Source organism: Lonchura striata, chromosome 1 (genome assembly GCF_050655825.1).
Source record: "Lonchura striata isolate lonStrDom1 chromosome 1, ASM5065582v1, whole genome shotgun sequence".
In the NCBI taxonomy this organism is placed as follows: Eukaryota; Metazoa; Chordata; class Aves; order Passeriformes; family Estrildidae; genus Lonchura; species Lonchura striata.
In genome coordinates, this window is record NC_140703.1 from 32,059,533 (window position 1) to 32,073,084 (window position 13,552).

At 41.9% G+C, this 13,552-nt stretch overlaps 1 protein-coding gene across 4 annotated transcripts in view; it reads right to left on the reverse strand.

Moving 5' to 3' along the window:
* The window catches only part of EPHB6 (EPH receptor B6), an 89,628-nt gene that overhangs the window by 53,065 nt on the left and 23,011 nt on the right, over positions 1 to 13,552 (reverse strand). For all 4 annotated transcript variants that reach the window (XM_085592146.1, XM_021548905.4, XM_085592156.1 and 1 more), the window contains exons 3-4: positions 7,398 to 7,462; positions 4,239 to 4,935 (exon numbers count right to left, since the gene is read on the reverse strand). In XM_085592146.1, coding sequence (XP_085448272.1) covers positions 4,239 to 4,935; positions 7,398 to 7,462 — 762 coding nt within the window. The remainder of the gene's footprint in view (positions 1 to 4,238; positions 4,936 to 7,397; positions 7,463 to 13,552) is intronic.

Consider the following 13,552-nt stretch of genomic DNA (forward strand, 5'->3'; position numbering starts at 1 on the left):
AGGCTGTGGGGCGGGAGCTTATGGCTGTCATCAGCCACCTAATGGGAGGATTATGAAGAAGGTGTAGGCACAAGGTGACAGAACATGAGATAACAGACACAAGTTGTAATAACTTCTTACTACATCTTACTAAAATCTTCTTCTACATAGGAAGAACTCATTTCACCATGGGCGTTGTCAAATATTGGAACAGTTGCCCAGGGACATTGTGTAATCTCCATCTTCAGCAATAACTAAAACTAGAGTAGAACAGGCCTTGAGTGACCTAACCCAATTTGGTCCTGCTTTGAGTGCAGGGTTAGAGCAGCTGACTTTCACAAGTCCCTGCAACATAAATTATCTTGTGAATCAATCACAAATTGTCCTTTATGGCTTTAAAGGAAGCATCCTTTAAGTGATTAAAATTTAAGAAGAGCTTATTGTACTCTTTTTTCCTTTTGCTACTAGTGTGAGCATATTTTTAGAAGACTATAAAATTTTTTACTTTAATACATATCTTAACATTCTTTTAGCCACACACTTAAAAAGGTTTATTCAAGCTGATGAGAAAAGGCATATTTTAATAACACAAAAATAATCATGCAATATTCTTCCCAAATGAGACCTCCAACAGCTCCCTGCACAGTTGCTTGCTCCTGTGGTTATCAGTAATACAGATGTGATTTCTTCTGCAATCAGAAGGGACTGCATATATCCAAAGGACATGGACACTTTTATGGAATCCTGACAGCTACTACAGATGTCAGGCAGACCTTTTGCTTGCTAAATACTCTTAGAAACAAACATTCAGAGAAAGAAGAGAGGAGAAGCAGCCATGTGGATGGCTAACCTTGGTAAACAACCAAATGCCCACCCTCTTACTCTCCCTCCTCAGCAAGACACAGGGAGAAAATTGGATGAGAAAGCTCGTGGGCAGAGGTAAAGAAGTTATAAAGACAGGGAGCTTGTTTACCAATTACTATCTCAGGCAAGACAGACTTGGCTTGGGGAAATTTAATTTATTGCTGATTAACATAGATTTGGGTAATGAGAAAACAAAAACAAACATTAAACCAACACCTTTTCTCCTCCCTCTCCCAAGTTCAGCTTAAAGCTTTTCATTCCAAACTTGTTCCCTCCTCCTCTTTCTGGCTGGTGTTTTCTGCCCCTGGTTAAGTATGTTTGTACAGAGGTGCCACACACATGGCTAATCAGCTTGGCTCTGTCCAGAGCTCTGTCCTTCTTTGTTTGGAAGTCAGCTTACCACTTTATCAGGCAGTCATTCCTCTTCTCTTTTTTGTCTACATTGTAATTTTAAAAAAAATTAAATGTCCCGGTCATAAATTCTAAATATTATTTTCAAAAGCACCTGGTAATCTAAATCCTATATGATTTTCGATGGCAAGGTACTCCATGTGCATACATCTACAGAAAGAAAAGGAACTCTAGTCCCAACCTTCTTTTTTCCTCTGTAAACTGCCATTCTCTTTTTTGACTGTTCAGCATGACAAGTCTAATTAGATAAAGTGAAAAGTGAATCCCACACAGATTGCACCCCACATCACCCAAAGGGATTGCTAAAGGTTGCTGTTTCACTCTTCTATTTAGCTGCAGAAATCTGCCATATAGTAACACAGAGCAGGCAGTCTTATAAAAATAAGGAAAGAAAAGTACCTTAAATCATGATAGGGGGCAGGGGGAAAAGAAGGGCTTTCTATCTATCTGCTCAGAATGGCTCTTGGCAGATTTGTTGTTCTAAATAAAGAGCTAACAGCTGGTCTAGGAAGGACTCCACAGGCTTGCATATGGTGAGGGGGAAGGCAATGCCCACACACTCTTCAACCAAAATGTAAGAAGGAAACTTGCTTCTCCTCCTTATCCTTGGTTGATTCTTCAGTCTTACTAAGAACACCTCTCTGCACTGTCATCAGTAGAAATCTGCCCTTGAGCTAATGCTTTTGTTCTGTGTTTCATCTAGAACTTTGTGGCTGCTCTGTATCAGGGTGTACGTCTGTTCTTAGGAAGGGAGAACAAATGCACAGAGGAGAAGGGCTGGAGAGGACTCCATGCAGAAGAACACCAAGCAAGGGGACAGGAGCTGAATGTGTCTTCAGGACAGGACAGAAACATGTTGTTAGAAGGAGAAGAGATCAGGAAGGATGACCAAGCCAGAGGAGTTTACAAGAAACATGAGGAGCAAAGAATACCCTTTAACATTATGATTTGTATTTGGTTGTCATTGGCTGCTCTAGGCTGCTCATGGAATCTCAGGAAGTAAATAATAGGAACTGACTTTTGTAGCTTGAGAGACTGTCATTATTTCACTTATTCCTTGTAATATTAACCATTTTCATCTATCTCCAGCTTCTGTGACAATGAGGCAGCAAGGAAGTATCAGTTTTCACTGGATACTATGGAAAAGAGAAGCCTTTTTTTTAAAAAAATCCTTGCTTTTATTTGAGAAGCCAAATTTCTTTCTCTTTTTTTTTTTTTGACTGCTTAAGACTACTATCTGAAACTAAATTATTGACTGGCAGTTTATTTAGACTGTGAACTAGTCGTGCTACTGATGCAGACAACAAATTTAGTGCTATACAGAGCTGTTCTAAGTCAGAGCTTACTGCCTCTGAAGCAGCACTAAATGAATGTAGTTATATTTCTCTCAGAATGAGCAGGATAAAAAGGCACACATATTTTAATTATTCTCAAAGTTTAAACAAATGAAAAGCACTTACCAATTTTAATTGCTTTTTAAGTCTCCAGAACAATGACCTGTATTTTAATAAAGCTATTTTGCATGACCCAAATCACTTCATGAAGCAGGAATTTAAGGTAATATATTGATGACCATTTATTATTCATTGTATTTGCACTCAGTGTTAATCAGAGTATTTGTACAATCCCTGTCCAAGTTCAACTCTTGTTTGAATAAATCCAACTTTTAAATTTTGTTTGCAGCCAAAACTAGGTTCCACATTACATTTATTTTTTAGACTACTAAGGCTAGTGAAGAAACATTTTAGACTGCTGAGAGATTTTGAATAGATGCATATTAAAACAAAGGAAGCACCAGAAAAAACATCATACACAAATTATACAACCAACATAAGCAGTTTGCTCTAATGGATTGTCCTAAACTTAAGATAGGAACATAGTCACGACATTAGACTTGGTGCTCAGGCTTGGCCAGATTTTAGGCCAATATTACTTCTGGGTGACATGTAATGTAATCTACCTCCTCCTAGAAACATAACACAGAAATACCATTGGCCCTGGGGCAGAGAGTACATTATTGGTAATGATGATACTATTATGACTGCTTTTTCTAGTCAGAACAGACTCACAGAGCCACATTTTCCCTGTCCCATGACCAGGCTGCTGCTGTTTCTCCTTTTTTAATTTTATTACTATACACTAGCAAAAGGGACCGAAATAACTAGGACAGAGAGTCTATTAGCTTTGGGTTCAATTGTCCTCCATGTGGCATCTTTCTTCTAATTCTGCTGCCTCTAGGTAAAGAAGTGGAATCATGGTAGATCTGGCTAGTGACAGCTACTGTTAGTTCTGTGTAAGTACCCTGTCTCTGGTGGCAGCTGTAACTAAGGCCTGAGTGGAGTTTCCAACCATATTCTTAGCAACAAACAGTGGTGTCCTGGTTATGGCCAGGACAAGGACAATCTCTTGCATTAGCTGGCAGTGGGCTTGGCTGTGGGGGTGTACCACAGATGTTACTCTACACCACCTCTTATCATTGACAGGGGTGGGGGGAAGGCACTCACACTCTAAGGAAAAGGGCATTCCTCTCTGTTGGGAGAAAACCCTTCTGTGTTGGAAAGAACCAATCAGACCAGTATTTGTTTATTGTCACTTCCCATGTACATCTGTCTTACACCTTTTATGTTAATATTGTTGCTGATACTGTTCATTTACTATCTCACTGCTGTTTCCAGTAAATTGTTCTTATCATAACTGATGATCTTTGCCTTTTGTGCTTCCAATTGGAGGGGGAGGGAGTGGCAGTGTGGTCTTAGTGGCAATACCAAACTGGAGAACACCATTCCTAAACCATGACAAGTGGCCACTCCAACTCCAGTCTGAGGAGCTAAATGTGTGAGAAGAGGCTGCTACAAGGCGATCTCTGTGAGAAACTATTTACTCTCCCAGCTCTGTGAAATTTTGGCTAGGACCAAATATTGCTGACATAGAGAACCAATGAAAAGATGGCAGCCTAAGGGGAAGAGGGAAAAAAGTTCTCTCACCTTGGCAGGCTCGTTCATCATCCACAGGCTGGTAGCCAGCCTTGCAGGTACAGCGTCCAATGGCCACCATCCACTCCCCTTCTCCATTGCAGTGCAGCCGAACGCTCGAGGACCCCGTCATGCTCGTCTCTTCAGCGTTGGGGACACACGTCCCCGGCGACGCCACCAGTGAGGTCCTCTCTCCGCCAGCAAACGTTTCAGGAAAGGAGGCAAATCCTTTCACCACAGCTGGGCACTTGTAGAAAAAGACTTGGACTGCCACCAAGGACATGCAGGCTCCCGAGTCCTGGAAGGCCAGGTAGAAGCCATGCTTGGTGAGTGGCCCAAAGCTACGTACTTTAACATTCATCTTGACCACCTTCCCAGTGCTGTCCACCTGGGAAAAGCTTTCATCAGCTGCAATAGTATCCACTTTGGTCCAGGGGCCCTCACGCCACTCTGGCATGTCCTCAGAGGCTATGTCAGCCTCCGACTGGTGGTAGTAGAGTGTGAAAGTCTCCTTGCAGGAAGAAGCCACAGTGCGCATGCTGGCACAGTCCCTCACGGAGAAACGGAGGCGGACATGGACGCGGTGGGCCCCGCGCCGCTCGATGAAGTGAGTGCGCAGCCAGTTGTTCTGACCCGGTTCAGCCACGTTGCACACTTGAAAGGTTCGGATCAGGCGCTTCTTGTCATCCAGGACACTTACCTCATCCCACTACCATGGATATAGAGGAGAAAAAAGAAACAGTAATAAAAAGATGGATTCAGTATTCAACTGCATCAAAAATACAAGATAGGTCTTTGTCTTCACCTCTCCTTGCCATGCCTATGACAAGATTTGAACTTGTTGATGCTATGTGCAGCAGAGCATTCTAGACAGAATATGACCCTGTAAAGAAGAGCAGTCAAAGCTCTGAAGTAAGAATTGTTATGACAGAAAACATAAATCATGCAAACGTGATCACACGACATCGAGAATCTTAAAATGCAAGAGTCACACTTTCTTCCTTCCTATTTTCTCATCTCTTATCTCCAGAGACAAACCAAATGACACAAACAAATGAGACAGAGCAACAAGACACTGTTCTCTGGAAAACACATTAAAGCATAAGTCCCTTCTACCTAGCTTTACCACAGTGAGAGCTGTGTGCTGACATCTCCTATGCACATAAACCACTCAGCATGGCCACTACAGGGGCAGGTTCAGATCTGGTTTGTGCCTGCAGGAAGGCACAAGGGAGGGATGAGGAGGGATGAGGAGGGATGGACACAGGTTCCTGTCCAAAGCTGTAAGACAAAACCTTTCAACAAGCTTTACAGAATAGGTACAAGGCCCTGGGTATGACAAAGGATGTGCACAGTGAGATAGAAGGAACCTGCTCAAGCATTCTCATGAAGGTCTGACCAACCAACTTCTCACAATAAGATCTGTATTAAGATCACTTGCCAAGAAGAAACAACAGCAAATTACAGTCATTACTGACTCCCGCCTGTGCGAAACAGAAGCACCCTTTTACTGATTGGGAAATCTTTTCAAGTAAGTGTTGTCTCCCTGGGCCCCAGTTTAGCAATGTCACCAGATTATGGAATAGCTTAGTACAGCCTTCAGACTACTATCCACAACTGCTTTTTCACATGGGTACAAATAATGTTCCAACAAAAAGTGTGAAGTTGATCAAGAGAGTCTTCAGGGCCCTGGATGAAATGTTAAAAAAATCAGGAGCACTGGTAGTGTTTTTCTCAATCTTTTCAGTAGCAGTAAGGCACATTTGAAAGAAATAAATTATACCAAGACATCAATACTGGCTTCAGGACTGCTGCCGCTGCCAAAATGCTTGGGTTCGTAACCACTGAAGAATCTCTGAGACATAGGGTGTGTTGGGACATGACAGGATCCACTGTTCTGATGGAAGAAATATATCTTTGTTCATAAACTGGAGGGACTGATTGAGAGATATAATCTATAATTGATAGAGGAAGGGCATACCACCAGGAGAGATGAAGGTAAACCAAGGGCTAGCATGGCACAGACTTAGGATGGCAGTGCTAGCTGGGATCATATATGCTGTTCCTAGGAGCATGGAGAGCTCAGGAGCACAACTGAAATGTTTGTACACCATGGGAGCATTGGGCAATCATTCATGGCACAAAAATTAACAGGTGCCAGATCCTGCAGCTGGGATGGAGTAACTGCAGGCACAGGCACAAACTGTGCCAGGAGTGTCTGCAGACAGGGAGGGCCCTGGGGGTGCTGGGGCAGCAGCTCAGTGAGGGTCAGCAGGGTGTGCCCGGGCAGCCCAGAGGGCAGGAGCCGTGTCCTGGGGGCATCAAACACAGAGCCCAGCTGGGCACAGGGGGATCATCCTGTGCTCAGCGCTGGGGCGGAGTGCCAGCAGCAGCTCTGGGCACCACCACCTCAGAGGAGTGGGGAAGTCTCTGAATGTGTGCAGAGGAGGGAAACAAAGCTGGTGAAGGGGCTGGAAGGTGTGTCCTGGGAGGAGTGGCTGAGGCCTCTGGGTTTCTCCAATGTGGAGAAGAGAGGCTGAGGGGTGACCTCCTTGCTCTGCAGCTCTCTGAGGAGGGGAATTGGAGAGGAACGTGCTGATCCCTTCTCCCTCAGATCCATGATAGGATGCATGGGAATGGTTCAAATCTGCCTCAGGGGAAGCTCAGAATTGACATCAGGAAACATTTACCTAGAGGGTGGTCAGACACTGGAACAGGCTTAGGCTTCCTAGAGAGGTGGTCAATACCCCAGGCCTGTAAGTGTGTAAGAGACATTTGATAGTGCCCTTTGTAACATGCTTCAACTTTTGGTCAGCCCTTAATTGGTCAGGCAGCTGGACTAGGTGACTATTGTAGGTACTATTCTATTCTATTCTATTCTATTCTATTCTATTCTATTCTATTCTATTCTATTCTATTCTATTCTTGTATGGAGGGGTGGCTGGAGAACTCTTTAGTATCTCTAGAGCAGAGGGGAAGGAAGAGGGTAAGGAGGTGGCAACAACATTCCACTAAGCATCCTTCTCTCTTATCTATCTGGCTTTGCAAAACACTGTTCAAATTCTTCATATATACAAAATCTATGAACTAAGCCTCACAGTTTCCCTTTCTTCAACAGATGCATGCATGTCTTCCCAGCAGACATAAAGACAAGAAGAGGTAAATGCTTACCCCATCAGAAGGATGTGCAGTCCAGCCAATCTCTGATGTCTCTTGAGTTGTATCCAGCAGTATTTCTGTTTGTATTTTAAAAAAATAAATAAAAAAAAGTATTTTGTGCTATTCCAATCCAGACAAAAATCTTATCTGTTCCTCTCAAGATTGTCTTGTAAAGGACTTCCATACACCAAAAAATAAACATTCATGTTTTGAGACTAAATATGACAGGTTATGTCCATACTAATAAATTAAGAAAGGTCAAGACAAAGGCAGAGGCTCTGGGCACATAATCATACTAACTTACAATTCTCAAGTTGCTTGGCAATATTCTCACCAGACTTTCCCAAGCAAAGTATAAGCACACTGACAGCATGGTGCAGAATGATCACAATAAGCAGTTCAGATGAGGCCACTCTCTTTTTGGAAAAGAAAAGGTGGGACACAAGATGAGCTACATGAATGCATGCCAGTCTCATTAGAATTATGGTTTCCCATTTTATTTGCACATGTAAGTGTGGACACAAAGCCAAAGCATGTTTGTTCCCAGCTCTGGAACCAAATTTCTTTGGGAGTTTAAGACTATGACCCAGCTGATCTTGTAATGAATTAATTTTGTTCTGGAGCTGGGAATTACATTGCAGGCCTGTGTAGGAATTCCAGTATTAAATAATCTGTTGTATTATTACACTGCTCAAGAGTAGGGTACATGCAGAACTTCACAAGCCTAGTTTATTCCCACAACTAGTCTGCATTTCCATTGTTATTGAATCTACCACTGGAGACAGATATCAGCCTTAACTGCTCTTGGACAATTATTCTCTTCTTGGGTACAAAGAAACACAAAAGAGATTTTGACAGTAAAAACTATAAACATAGTATTCTCCAAAAGAGAATGTCAGGGTCTGAGACCACTATGGTATGCACACATGTGCTCTTCACTCTGTACATTTAGGACACAGAAAAAGAAAATGACTCAGCTGAATAGGTATTTACATGTGTTGATATATACTGTATAAATCAACTGGTTTTTCTTAAATTCTGAGAATCTTTATTTGCTTATTTTCATTTTTATATTTCTATCTTATTGCTTAAAAAAACCCCAAAAAACTGCAAATAACAGATTGAAAAATCCAACCCAAAACCTAACAGCCATCTTGATTACAAATAAGGTTCACGATCCACTATTAAACCTTGAAAAGGTTTATAATATGATTGTTCCATGTTTTATGCAAGAGAGAGATCCTCAATGTTTTTTATTTCCAGTTATGGATTGCTTATGTCATTACCCTTACCAATACACCTGGGGATTCACTCCACATTAATCATCAGAAAGGAAAGGCTAGGCTCATCCTAAAGCAGATGTGATCAAGTGAGCAAGTTTATACAGACCCCAGTCTTCAATGATGTCCCTGAACTATATTCCCTATGTTTCTAGAAGACATTTTATACTTTTTAGACCTCCCTGAGGATGCAGCTCCTTGATTCAAAAGCAGCGCAAAATACCAGGGTTGGCTTGCCAAAACTGGAAAGAACTACTGGTTACAACTAAAGTACAACCCCCCTAAAATTATGTAACAGACCTCAGGAAATTCTGAGCTGCTCAGTTCTCAAGGATAGCTCAGCTCAGACAGCCCCTCTGAGCAGCAGAACATCTGCAAAAGGCCTATGCCTCCCTGAGGCACAGTCTTCCCCAGGCTGCCCTAGCAGCAGAGGAATTTGGCATTCCCCTACGCCCATTACCTTCTCAATTGCACAGTCTGGCACAGAGATTGCATTGTATCATGTCATTACTTTGCCACTGGGATCCCAGACATAGCCTTGATATGCTGAAATAATACACAAGGACATTTTTCAACACAAAAAGAACCTTTTTTTCTAAGCTGATCTGACTCTCCCATTTACCAAAGTATAATGCTTCTACCCCATGGAAACTCTAGAAGAAAGTAAAATAGAGAAAAGTTAATCAGGGCATGGAAAGCCGTACAGAAAGTGAGAAAGGAATGGAAAAGAAAGGAAGTAAAGAAGACTTGCTCAGTAGCCCGTGCTCTGCCATGTCAAGCATATTCTCCAGATAACTTCTCACCAGTGAGCAAGGTAATATTTACCAAGCACGTGAGTATTTTACAAGCAAACAGAAATAGGCAGCCTGGAGTAGACAGAACTGTCCCTTTCACAATGAATATTTTAAGTCAGAAAGCACTAGAAAAATTAAGAGAAGTACACAAGAATTTTGTGTACATAAATCTCATTTAGCAACCTATGGCCAAAAGTCCCTCACTATGTTTGTTCTTCCTCCCTTTCCTACTGGCTGTATGCCTGGAATCACATCCCTGTCACACTAGCTGCATGTACACTCATAAATCTAACAAGCTGTTAAACTGTTCTCTAGCTCTAAGGACAACAGGCACAGTATGGTTCATGTTCCCATGGCTAAAAATTCCAACCTCACAGAAGTGCACAGCTGCATCCAAACCACCTCTCAGTCCATCCTAACCTCTGACCTATGTGTAGGCACTGTTTGTGACAAGATTATTTGGCATGGGCCAAAAAAACCCATGGCTGTGCTCATAATTTAACAGTATGAATGACTTCATGGGTACAGGTATCAGCCTTCACTCTGACACTTCATTAGCACTGATGTAGCATTTCACATCCTCACTGTGCTGAGCCAGACCAGTATTTTTCTGCTCTTCAGTGCTGACAAAAATGATCTGTTCAGCTGAATTTACCGTCTTGGAAAAAATCTTTTCAACATTGCTCAAAATCAAGGGTCTTGCAACATCAGGTTAGACTCAGGCTCAGTCCAGCCTATGATTGCTGCTAGAGGAAACACTGATTGATGTATCTCAGGGCATCACTGGAGCAATATTTCACTCTGCATTAAAAATGAGGAATAGGAAAGATACCTGAGCAATCTAGAGGCTTTGAAATACATGAAATTACGACAATTCTACAATTTTTCTTTTCACTCCTTGTTTAATCTCAGTTTTGAAGAATGATATTTCAATTTTATGTTACAAGTGTTATTTTACTTCAAGAAAGATAAAAATAACTGACGAGAGATTATCTTCTATGTCTCTTCCCTAAACTAAAAAGAAAAAAACATCACTTTTTATAGAAGAGTCACATGGGTTCATTACACTCTGCAAAATCTAAACTCTCATTTGAGTAGCCTCAGTACTTGCAGGCCAGAAAGGATAAAATAAAAATCCCAAATGCTTCAGCTAGTACTATTCTATATTTGCATCACAAACCAATCTCTTGGGCTACATTATGCTATAATGTCAACATCCAGAAAAACTGGGCGGAGGCTGGAAGTTGCTATTACAGATCAGGCTGTTCAGAATAGGCATGTTAATAATTTTCAGATTTTGGTCTGCCTGTACTTTTAAGCACATGTGTTACAGACAGAATGATCCCCTGATGCAAGAGGATGACAATTCACCCAAGGATGGTTGACCCTTAGACAATTTCATGGAGGAAGAGATGGCCTAACAGCTTTCTGGATTGAGGAACATTTGCTCTTGGTGTCTTAACGGTGCAGTGGTGCAAGAGGGAATTCTACAACCAAAGCCTTGCAAACTACAGACATGGACAAGAGAGTCAATCCTGAGAAGAGAGTAAAAGAATCCCTTTACCTGTATGATGAGAATCTGTTACTAAAACTGAAGAATCATAGAATGAAACAAGCTGGAAGGGAGGTACAGAGGTCATCTTAACCAACACCCCACTCAAGGCCAAGCTAAATAACAGTAGGCTGCTCCAAATCTTGTCCACTTGAATTCTGAATATATCCAAATGTACACTGGTAGAGGCAAAGGGCACTATGGTAAAAGGCAACATTCAGAGTTTGCTTTGCTATGGAGCTGAATGCCCCAAGCAGCAAAACTCATTCCTTGAAAAAGCAGGAAAAGTGTGAATGCTCTCCAAGAAGGCTGGAAAGACAAAGCATTTCCTGGGCTTGTGCAAAAATAGTGTTAGGAGCTGTCAAATCCAGTAACCTCACACAAGCCAGGCTGCTGCAGCTCCATGGCCCCAGGCACAACCAACAGCAGAGTTAGGTGGGTATTCCCAACAGACACACACAAACACACGCAGGCACTGCACATCCATGAATGGCCAGCCACAAAGATCCACACAGACAGAAGCACTCACCAGTCATGCAAACAGAAACAGCACCACCAGTGGCCTCATCCTGCTCCTCTTTCTGGTTGGTCAGGATTAAGGTCTGTTAGTGGGAAATGTATATGCATTTATATACAATGCAGATCTCTGCAATAACTGTCCTTAAAGATTTAGCCTCCTGACCTCTACATCTGTGGTCTCTCCATCTGCTGGCACCTGGAGCTCACAGCCCCACCCCTGGTGTGAGCAGTCAGACAGGCTCACTCACTGATATACCCCTTCACACACACAGAAGCACGCTATGGATCCTCTGCTACAGGGTTTTAAGAGAGCAGCCCTGGGGGTTTGCTCTCCTGGGTTGTTATTCTGTGGATCTCTCATGAAGTGGTCTTTGCCACTCAGCCTACCCAGGAGTTGCCCTGGGATCATCTTGTCTCCAGGTGCACTGTGATACACAACACATAGACAGTACTCTCAAAAAACCCCTGGAATTTATGGTGACCACAATAGCTGACCTGGAGCTCCTGATAGTTCTTCCCTCATAGATAAACCCCTCGACTTGTCTCACTCATAGACACACATTCAAATAGGTATCTCATTCTTCCTCCAGACTCTGCTCTTTCCCTGCCTTCCCAACCCACTAAGTCTACCATCAAACTAGTCTGGCTTGCTATAGAGATCACAGACTCACTAATACAAGCTCACTCACTCCAGCTGCTTACATCACAGATGCACAGATCCTATGACCTGTGGTCTACCTTGAGTTCCTAGTACTTGATTTTCATCCATTCCATGATCTTCAGCTGCTGGTAGCACTGATTTATGGGCCACTCTGACCTGTGGTTCAACTCCAGTTGCTGGTATATGAATAAAAAAAATGTGCACACACACACACACATACACACATGTGAAACAAAGCCCCCTCACCCAGGTTAATGGTGAAAAATGAAATTTATTAAGACGATAGGATAGACTGTGGTGATCAGATGCCTGACAGCCATACTGACCTGCAGTTGGTGTTTATGAATGGCCCCTTATCTCTCTACTTTCTCACACTGAATTACCCCTTTCCACACCTACAGTTACTCCCTAAACACAATAAATTTTGCAGATTATCTTCCTTACATCCCATTATAAATACCATGCCCCTGTTGGCAATAATCTCCTTCAATCTGAAAGGCATTCCAGAGAGCACTTCCATTGATTTAACTTAATGGGTTCATTCCCATCCCATGGACTGATCATACTCCTCTGATAGCTCTGGGAGAAGCTGGGTCAGGGCATTTATTTCTCTGTTAGCTTATTGAGGCTTCCCTGCCTTTCACTGTTCCTCTGTGCTCCTTTGAGCATGGGGAGAAGACCCTTTTATCAGGAACTATTTATCACTTATATAAACAAATACATTTATGCATGAGGTCTACCATCTGGAGACAAAATACAGTGGAAACCTTTGGGAAGCCTTAAATACGCTAGAACTTCTTCCAAAATCAAACAGCAACTGTGGTGAAGTAAATAATGTATCAATAGCTAATGACATATGCAACTGTATTAAGTATTTTTGCAAAAATGAGTTGATGAAACAAGTAAAAAAGCAAACAAAAATAGCCAAAAAAATCTTACTTGTTCATAACTATCCAACCACAACGGTTGCTGTTATTTTTTAAAAGAAAATGTCTTAAAAGTTTAGCTATGACTTAGCATGAAAAAACAAGCTACAGAGTTATAGAATATGCCTCCTAATATAACAGAATATATACCATATATATATATAAAACCAATCTATGTGAGACAAATTAGTTTGAATTTTTTCTTGTATGAAGATATAATGCCAATCCTGCAATGAATGATCCTCTATTACCTCTGCAAAGCTACTTCTCACATGCAATTAATTTCAGAAAAGCTATTTGGAATCAATGGGATATGTGTTTAGTAAGTTCCATGAAGTATAATGCAATTTAAGTGCTTGCTATGTCAGAGCAAAATGCTGACACTATCAGAACATCAAAGTTGTCATCTGCAAGGAGGAATTCTCACACTCCAAC